Source organism: Chionomys nivalis, chromosome 16, assembly GCF_950005125.1.
Source record: "Chionomys nivalis chromosome 16, mChiNiv1.1, whole genome shotgun sequence".
In the NCBI taxonomy this organism is placed as follows: Eukaryota; Metazoa; Chordata; class Mammalia; order Rodentia; family Cricetidae; genus Chionomys; species Chionomys nivalis.
Genome location: NC_080101.1, coordinates 27,735,167 through 27,744,885, shown reverse-complemented (window position 1 = coordinate 27,744,885; position 9,719 = coordinate 27,735,167). Strand labels below are relative to the sequence as shown.

General features: G+C 49.2%; 1 protein-coding gene across 1 annotated transcript; it reads right to left on the bottom strand.

Annotated features, from left to right (window-relative positions):
* Positions 1-2,678: 2,678 nt before the first annotated feature.
* Positions 2,679-8,348, bottom strand: Spata31f1 (SPATA31 subfamily F member 1). Its single transcript, XM_057791015.1, has 5 exons — positions 8,205-8,348; positions 7,937-7,982; positions 7,429-7,489; positions 4,143-6,411; positions 2,679-4,076 (listed from the first exon to the last, which is right to left on the bottom strand). The coding sequence occupies exons 1-5, from the start codon at positions 8,346-8,348 to the stop codon at positions 2,679-2,681; spliced, it is 3,918 nt and encodes a 1,305-aa protein (XP_057646998.1).
* Positions 8,349-9,719: the final 1,371 nt, after the last annotated feature.

The window sequence follows — 9,719 nt, the reverse complement described above, 5'->3', positions numbered from 1 at the left end:
TCTCTCTTGGCTGGTGGTCTGGATTCTATTCACAGCTCCTAGCGCCCACAGAGCAGAGAACAGTAGAGGCTTCCTTATTGTGAGTGTTCCCCAAATAAACATTTGTTATCTTTTATTCCATGTTCTTGTGAACTTCCTTAATTACACCTACGTGAGACCCTGGATCTGATTCCCAGCATCACAGACAACAAACAAGCCCACCCTCTGTGGAGTCTCCACGTCTTCCTATGACTTTTCTACACCCCTATGGAATAAATTCTTGAAGGACCAGCTGCTTCCCTCTGTTCTCACATCACTTCCATTGATGTAGGAGAAACTTGAAGTAGTAACGCTGACGTTATAAAGCACTTACTAATGAACTTACCTAGGAGATATTAAGTCATGTAGAATTTAGCCAAAGGGGTGTTGCCTCCAGCAGGACAGAATCTTGCTGTGCAACTCTCACATCTGCCTAAGTGGCCAGACTTGCAGTCTCCTGTCTTGGTTTAAATTAAACCTGGGGCTGGGACCTAAAAGAGATTTCCTATGACAGCAGGACCAGGGTTTGAGTCCCAGTACCTACAGTCTCCTCCTAACTTCCTGTAACTTCAGCTTCTGAGGATCTGCCAACATAAGTGAAACCATCTTGTGTAACTTGAAAACCAGTTTGTGACTTAGAGTAATGCAAGACAGGAGCCTGCCCCATGGCAGCTCAGGTAGGAGCTAAGCCCAAAGTGGCGTTGCTGTGCTGGTGAACCAGACTAACCTGTGAGCCCAGACAGCGCAAAGCTGAGGATCAAGGAAATGATGCAAAAATGGAACTTTTACAACATCCTCTAGAATTATATTGCTGTGCCATGCTCCCAAGTCAGCATCTCAAGTCTTAACACTGATGCCCATCTGCAAGACAACTTGGAGACTGTCCTGTGTGTGTGGCTCTGGCTTTGGCAACCCATTTCAGTGTGCTGAGCTCACACATGCTGCCGGTGAGCACCAGCAGCTAGCTGAAAGTTCTCAAGGACCTTTCTGGAACCTCCACAAGTGCCATCTTCCTATCCTGGCACAGCTGAGGACTTCATGGTGGACATGGGTTGAGCCACCAAGTTCCTAAAGCAATCTAAGTGGAAGCCAAATGGCAGTGGCACATGCCTTTAATCCCAGCACTCGGGAGGCAGAAGTAAGTGGATCTCTGTGAGTTTAAGGGTAGCCTGGTCTACAGAGTGAGTTCCAGAACATCTGGCACTACACAGAGAAAAACAAAAAACCAAAAACAACCCCTCCAAAAAAAGACAAATGAAAACACAAACAAAACAAAAGCATCCTAACTGGAGAAGACTCCCGATGGAAGCCTGCAGCAGTGTGATCTGCCCATTTGCTCCCCACCAGGGAAATGTCTGTCTAACCTTTATAGCAATACGATATTGTAATTAATAATTGTATGAATAGCCTGAGCACAATTAAAAGGCAAATTTCACGTGCACGTCCTACTTCCTGACCACCGCAGAGTCTACTAGCTGTGCTTTCCACAGGATCTGTGCCTTTTTCTGGCCTTTGTGGGCTCATACACATATGTAACACACAATCACATATGCAGGAAAAACACCCATAGACATGAAATAATAAAAGTATGTTGGAAGAGTGAAGGTGGCAGGAGAGGGTAGGCTAAAACGACAGAGCTGTGTATGATATGAACAGGACACGGCAGTAGAGCTCAGTACAAGCTGTTGGCCTCAATGGTCACAAATATGTTTACATAATGTCTTCATGCTGGGATCTTTGCCAAGAAACTCTAAAGCCCCATTCATTCCTTTATCACACAAGCAGCTTACAGTGACTGCACTCCTGTCCCGAACTCCTGTGCTGGCCTTGGGCTAGCCTCCTGCTTCAGTTTCTTTTGGGGTTAAGAAAACTGACCTTTTGTTCCTTGTGTGCCCATCAGAAACACAGAGGCTGTGTCCCAACTACAAGAACTCCCTCTGTATGTTTCTGAGCCTTCCCTGGATCCCCCTTCCAGGAGGCACCTAGGCCACACACACAAACCAGGCGAAGGCGCTGACACAGGCTTCTGGGTGGGTTCTTAGAAGCATTCCCGACACCAATGGGTTGAGCAAGGAGATTCCCAGACCCAGATGTGCTATTTGTCATATACACTCTGTGTGTCTTTGTTTTAGCTAGCTGCTTTTGATCAACTCAGAGGCATCCCTTGAAGAAAGGTGTACTAATGGTACTTCTCTTTTTTCACTTTTTTTTTTTTTTTTTGGTTTTTCGAGACAGGGTTTCTCTGTGGTTTTGGAGCCTGTCCTGGAACTAGCTCTGTAGACCAGGCTGGTCTCGAACTCACAGAGATCCGCCTGCCTCTGCCTCCCAAGTGCTGGGATTAAAGGCGTGCGCCACCACCGCCCGGCCTAATGGTACTTCTCTAAACCAAGCATGTGAACTTGGGGCTAAATCTCCGCTCCTGGATGGGGTCGATGTCGTTGCTTCCTTCATACCTCCCCTTAATAATAAACATCAGAGACAAGAAGAAACAGACTGTTTATAGGTACAGAATATATTTTGGGTGGTTCTTTAATCCACCTGTTCATTAAAGGAAATGACAATAATACTGCTCTTTAAAGATACCGAGGAGGGGGAGCCTAGAGGAAGAGCCTGAGTGGTCACCATTAGCAGAACAACATTTCCAAGCTGAACCTTGGGACCTAGGGTGGGTTTCTGTATTGAGTGGCATGAGCCAATCGAGGGCAGTGCCGAGGACAGTGTAGGGGCTGGCCTGCTACTGAGACAGAGCTGTGCTGTCGAGAGCCTGGCCCGAGCTTACTGTCTAGAATGTGGGGAGCAGTTAAAAACGATGTGACCACTGGCCTCTCAGAGGACGCAGGTTGGGCCTTGGGCACCCTGCAGTTCTCTGTCTTAGTTTTCTTGGTGGGGCTTTTGGCTTGAGGCAGACCCTTGTTAGCATTTTCTTGACCGGGTTTGGACACTTTCCCGGGTGTAGAGACCGTGAGTTCATTGTGGGTTTTGTCTTTTATCTTGGGGCTCATAGAGTGAAGGAAGGATTTCATCTTATTTTTCAAGCCAGCCTTTGGAAGGCTGGGGCTAGCATGAGGAGAGGCTGGCATCACCCGCCTCTGTGAAATGTGGTCTTGCCAAGCTTGGCCCCTAAAAGGTTTTCCCTGAGTTGGTGGGTGTGGGAAAGGCAAGCCCTGGGAAGTCTTGGAGGCCACAGGCTGGGGGACCTTGGCACTCCTTGCAGGTTCCGGGATGGCGTCTACCTTGGTCAGACTGCCTTGCATGTTCTGTGTAGTGTCTGTCTCCATAAGGACTTCTGGAGGTGGATCTGGGAACTCAAACTCAGAGAGATCCTGGGGGCTGGGCGGATGAGATCTAGGCCTCTGCTCTGAGGAGCCTTGGGGTGTCTCAGGGGGAGGCCTCTTTTCTGGCTCCTCGTCTCCATCATGGTGTGTCTTCCCACTGGTCAGGGGAAGCCCAAGACCTGCATCCCCTTCTTCGAGGTCCCCCACTGCCTTGGGTTTCCCTGACTTGTGGCTCTTTTCTGTCAGTGTGTGGACATGGGCTGAGTACTTGCTCTTGCCTGGGCTTTGAGGCTCAGTGCTAAAGGTTTTCTCTAGGTTGGGTTTTTCCCCATTGGTCTCCAGCTGAACACAGTGCACTTGGGCCTCAGTCGTATTCCTGAGTTGTGAAGCCTTGGAGCCCCACTGGGCAGAACCATGGGGCGCTGCCTTGGAGCTAGGTTGCTTTTGCTTGTGGCACACGGCCTGCCCTGCAGTGGCTGGCTGCTTACCAAGGCGGACCCTGTTTGCATCTGGGGTCAGAGGAGAATCCCCTGTGTTGGGCAGTTGTGGTAGTGCTGTGCTTTCTGGGATCCTTAGAATCCCAAGAGGCTCTGGGTCCACTGTATTTGACTCTTTGAGCTCATTTGCTATTACAGGAAATCCCAACTTTATCTCTAGGACCTTTTTCTTCAGGTGGAAACTCAGTTTCGCCAAGATCTCTGTCTGCGTCTCTAGAGGCACCTTCTCTGTCCCCCCTGCCACCTGCACTTTAGGCTGGACCTCTCCTGCAATGTCCTCAGAAGTCTCATTGTCATCCCACGCAAAGTCCACAAAAGCCTTGTTGTCATCCCGTGCAACGTGCACAGAAGCCTCGTTCTCATCCTGAGTACAAGGTTCAAGCCTACTCCGATATGGGTCTTCAAGTAAGGTCACCTGAGTTAGGGGTTCCTGTGGGATTTTGACAGGTCCAGGAATAATCTCTGTGACTGTAGAATGGCTAACAGTTGCTGGGGATGTTGATCTAGAGGGGGTCACGCAGTAAAGGGCAGGCAGACCTGACAGGAAGGCCAGATACTTATGTCGTAACGTTGTCTCCAGTTTCTTAACGGTTTCCGCAGGTAGGGCTTGGGGCCGCTTACAGTGCTCAATGAGAGCGCCTGATGAGGCCTGTTTCTCCTGGTCGAGGGCTGCTGGTTCTGCTTCCTGAGAAACAGCTTTGTGATGTAGGTCGGGGTTATTTTTTGCCTGTAGCTCCAGGTGCCAGCTTGCTGGAATGTTTGAGAAGGAAGCCCCTACTGACAAGCTCCTAGGAATTCTGCATTCCCGGGAACTTTGGACACAGGCAGGAACCTTGCCCTGGTGGATCTGTCCACATTTGGAATCAATGTGGGTCTTCAACATTGCCTTTGCCAGGCCAAACAAGTGAGGTGTGGGAACTGACCCTCTGTCCACTGCAACTGCAAACGTGTCACGGGATCCATCGGCCTCTGGGTCACCTGGCTGCAGGATGCTCACATTGGGTAGTGCCTCATTGCTGCAGGACCGGGGCTGCTGGCCAGGGGAGGAGAGGACCAAGTGGATGGAGCGTTGGATCCTCTGGGGCAGGCCCCAGCGCAGGTGAATCAGCTGCTTCTGGAGGTGGAATTCCAGCAGCCTGCGCGCATGCTCTGGGATAAAGACGAGGTCTCTGGTGAGGACTGAGAAGGACTTTCTTGCCCAAGAAGCTTTTAAAATCTCATAGGGCTTTGCTTTATTACATGGCTTATACTGTATGTGGCTCTGCTCATAGGGAGATCCAGGGATGACAGCTGGCAGGCCCCACTGTAGCTGAAGCTGTCTTTGTAGAAGGTGCCATTCCAAGGTTTTACACTCAGCCAGAGTCAGACACGGCACGTTGATCTGAGTTTGGCACTCATACAAAGACTCTTTTGGAGAAGCTGAGGAAGAGGGAGGGGCTGCTGTCGGTGGCGAGTGGGGCGGTAGGAGGAAGGGCAAGCCCTCTTTCAAGAGGTGAGGGTCTTTGCAGGAGGGCTCGGGTGTGTCCTTGGAGAGACCTTGAGTGCCTAAGAAGGTAGCCACCAAGGACTCACTGTGTATAGAGGGGAGGCCACAGAATAACTGGGTGAATGTCTTCGGGAGTTTGTTCCTGGAGTCGTTCACCTGTCCCTTGGAGAGTAGCCAGATGCCACGGAGAATGTCATGGTCAGGAGAGAATAAGGACTTCTCCACAGGGCTTGTGATTTGTCCGCAGTATGCTTTTTGTTCCAGCTCCGCATTAGACCACTGAGACACCCAAAAGATCTGAGTAGGTTGGTTGTCTGGATATGAGCACCAGGTGTGGGGGGAAAGACTCCCAAACCTGTGAACATAGTCTTGAGGAATATTGTTGAGGATCAAAGAAACTGGTTGGTTATTTTCTGGCTGGAAATACATTGGGGGATGTGGCATAAGTTGCCTTAGTGATTCCTCTACACGTCTGGGAAGCCCCCATCTTTGGAAATGCATCAATTTTTTCACATGTAGCTCAAGAAGCCTTACCACTTCAGGATTGAGGAATGGCGGGGGGACAGTGGTGACAAGAGACAGGGTCATCGGATGTGTGACATGAATACTATCTGGGCTCAGGGTTTTAAAAGGGGTCTGTGAGTTGAAAGACGGCTGGTCTTGGATCTGCTGGACGTAGTCATAGCATAGATCGCTGTGCGTCATCTCTTCTGCATTCACTAAAACCACAGGCTCCTTAAGCCTTGAAGAAGCTGCAGCCTCAGAGACCATGGACATGTCTGCCCGATGAAATCCCTGTCCTGCCAGGAGGTGATCCGCACAGAGCTGTTGGACACCAACTGTGCTGGTCGACTGTGTTAAGTGTTCTGTTAGTGTTTGGGTCACAGGTGCTGGTGGAAAGTCTGTGGAGGGTCTGGAATGAAGCTCCACGTTCTGCTCAAAAGTCTCACTGGATATGGGCAACATCTCCAGGCAAGAAGAGTCCTGCGGCAGTCCCAACAAAGCAGGGGAGATCTGACTTTGCTCGCTCTCCAGCAACTGCTGAATCTCTAGAGTTGCAGCATCACAGATTTGGCAGCAGGGATCTACACACAGGAGCTGCCGCACACGCTCCTCCTTGGGGAGCCAGCTTTGGCTAGGAAGAGAAAAACAGCCACCGTTAATGATGGAAGGACGTGTCTGGGGCTTGCTGTACCCTTTCCTCCAGGCCCACAGTTCTGAGCCTACACTGTGGCAAATGAGGTCCTCATGGGAACCCTTCAAAGTAGGGGATGTCCCTGCTGCCGTGCCCAGAGAAACATTGGGGTCATTCACAGCCTCTAGAATTTAAGTCGAAGCAAAGATGATGGACTGAAGGGGTCCCAGCAACTGCTCCCTCGCCCCAGACAGACAGGAGGTCAGACCCGGGGCTCTGTCCTTGAAAGGGAGTAGCTGGAAGCAGGTGACAGGGTGACCTCTTTATCCTAAATCAACTTGGTGTCTCAGTGCAACTCCAGCGATGTCCTTCGCAAAGTGTGCAAAGGCGGCTCTGAAATGCGGAACCGCTGAGACCCTAACAGAGGGAACTGGATGTCGGGTGGATCTTCCCTCCTGAGGTGTGAACCATCTCTGCCCTGACAACCTCTCAGCTGGTGACCTCACCTCCTCAGTGAGTTTCTCCTTCCATCAGCTATCCCCACCCCCTTTTTCCTTCTCTGATAGATCACATCCTAACGGAAGTTCCCATTCCTCCGCTCCTTCCAGACCCCCTCTCACCTCCCTTCTCCCCCAATTCCTTTCCTCCTCTGTTTCCCTTTTCCAGAAAAGAGCATGAAATTTGCAGGCTAATGGATGGAACTAGAAAAAAAAAATCATCCTGAGTGAGGTAACCCAGACTCGGAAAGACACACAATGGTGTGTACTCACATAAAAGCAGATGTTAGCTGTTAGCTAAAGGATATTCACGCACAACCTACAAACCCAGAGAGGCTAAGTAACAAAGAGGGCTCCGGGTGGGGTGCATGAATCTCCTTGGGAAGGAGAAATTGGATAGATTTCGTGAGCAGACTGGGGGTAGGTGGGAATGGAAACGGTTACCCCTTTTTCACCCCATCCCAGAGCAGGCAAAAAAAAAATCATTATAGCTCAGAGACCACAAAGGTCAAGAGGTCACCTTTTCATGATAGTCAGCAGCTCCCACGGCTTCTCAGCTTCTTCTCGGCAAAGTCTCCTGGCTGAGAGATCAGGACACGGTGTTAGGTGGTGAATGAGCATTTTAGGGCGTTTTACAAGAATCTGAATAGTCAGCCTATAGCTCAGCAAGAGGAATCTGAGTACCTAAACTCAGTATTCTACGGGGTTATTTGGCTATAGCATCGCAGTTTACAGCATATGTTCCCCTGGAGGGATAATTAATATTATGCTTTTTTTTATTGCTAGCCCTGCAGGTGAAATGAATTCTCACTCAGTGACTGCTAAGGGCTTCTTAATTCCTCAGTTCTTGTTGTCAGGGGAGTAAGGCAGAGAAGTTTCAACATTCTTACTTTCCCGTTCCCCATCTAGGGCAGTTAGTGGCTCTGGAGGCTCAGAAGGGAGAGCGTGTGGCCCTGGGCAGCGTCATAGGGAAGAGGAAGGTGGGGAGCTCTCCTAGGGGCAGGGCGTAGGGGACGCTGGGACTTTACCTCTTGATGCTGCATCTCTAGCCCTCTGCCTGACTTTTCGGTGACGCTTAAAGAGAAAATATTACATTGTGAAGCTGGAACTGTTTTCTTTTTCATGTCTGTAATATGACAAGGATCATATATACGTTTGCTTTTTCCTTTTTTATCTATATGCCATTTTGGAACTCTCCTACGTTGCCCTTGGCTATGTTCTACCCCCTCCCTCCACCCCCCTTCTCTGCATCCTTCTGGTTCTCATGGAAATTGATCTGTCACAGGGTTTCCCTACCCGGCAGCAGCTCCTCTTCTGTTCCCACTTCAATCTGCGGTAATTCTGTCGCACTTGCCAGATAATCAGGATAACAACGAAGATGTAGATATAGACATACAAGGGATAGTCACTATCCCACAGAAGGTAGGTAGACCTCAACATGGTCCAAACCTCATCCGCGTGAGGAGACCAGCCATCCCTGTCCTAGGACATTCAGAGTGCCTGTCATCTCCCAGGAGTGAACCTTGTCAGGTCCGCCTCACAGAAGACAGAACCGCGCCACCAGACGGCATCACAAAGCCCTCCATTCCACAAGCCGAGGTGGTAATCTGGTCTGTAGAAGGCAGCATGTGGCCATCTTTAAATGCTATGGACCCTGGATCTGAATAGGCCATGCTCACAAGCTGTGCCTGTTCCTCGGGTCACTTCATATTCATTCCCGCCATCCTAGCTTGGCTCTCGTCTTCACAGCTGTGTAGTTGTTCCTGGCGGCCGGAGTCTGGGCTTGAGCTTCCTGACGTCAGTAGGAAATTCCATTCAGAGCAAAGTGACAGTATAGATCAGAAAGAAAGCAGCCGTTAGACTAGTGACAGTGCGCCACACGAGCCAGGGACACAAGGTCCCCAACTACTGTTTGGCACTTCCTTTCACGGAATTTAAGAGAAGGAAGATTTTGATTACATAGGTGACTCTTATCTTGACTGACAGATTGTTATATAACCTCTTTGCTACTGAGCATGCTCCTTCCCATACTGCATCTGATCTTGACCATAGCAGACTCAATCATTACGTACAGACTCAATCACTATGCACAGGCATAAGATGGATAAGTAGGGGTTTCTCCCTAAAAGCTCCCTCGGTGTACACATTCCATTCTTACACATGCATCCCAAGTTAATTCAGGCCACACCAGCCCCTCTACCCTCTTACGGGACATATTGGAAACACCTGTGAACAGAAACTGTCCATGTTGGATGGTTAAGAGTTTGTAGACAACCTATGGTCTTGGCAACATCCTGGGTTGTTTGGGGATTTCCATGGGGCCCTTTGGGCCTTCAACTCAATTAGATGTAACCCAATCCTGGTACTGGAAGCTTTGTTTGGTAACAAGAATTGGCCAGTTGGGGTTCTGTCCTCTGTCCCTCTGCCCCCAGTATTCGGCAATTTTATTTAGATCACCCTCATTTATGTATAAATCTTAGGAAGTTTCTACTGTATTATGTTCCCTATCTGTTTATCTATCTATCTATCTATCTATCTATCTATCTATCTATCTATCTATCTATCTATCTATCATCTATCTCTAGTTCCTAATGAGTTCTACTGTCCCCTCTAGTCCCATATTCTACACCTACCATCTGTTGTCCTATGGATTGTAGCTTGGTGATCATTGATTTAACAACTAATATCTACATATGAATACACACTGCATTTGTCTTTGGGGTCTAGGACATCTCACTCAGGGTAATTTTTTCTAGTTCCATCTATTTGCTTGCAATTTTCACGGTGTCATTTCTTAAAAGCGCCTTTTAA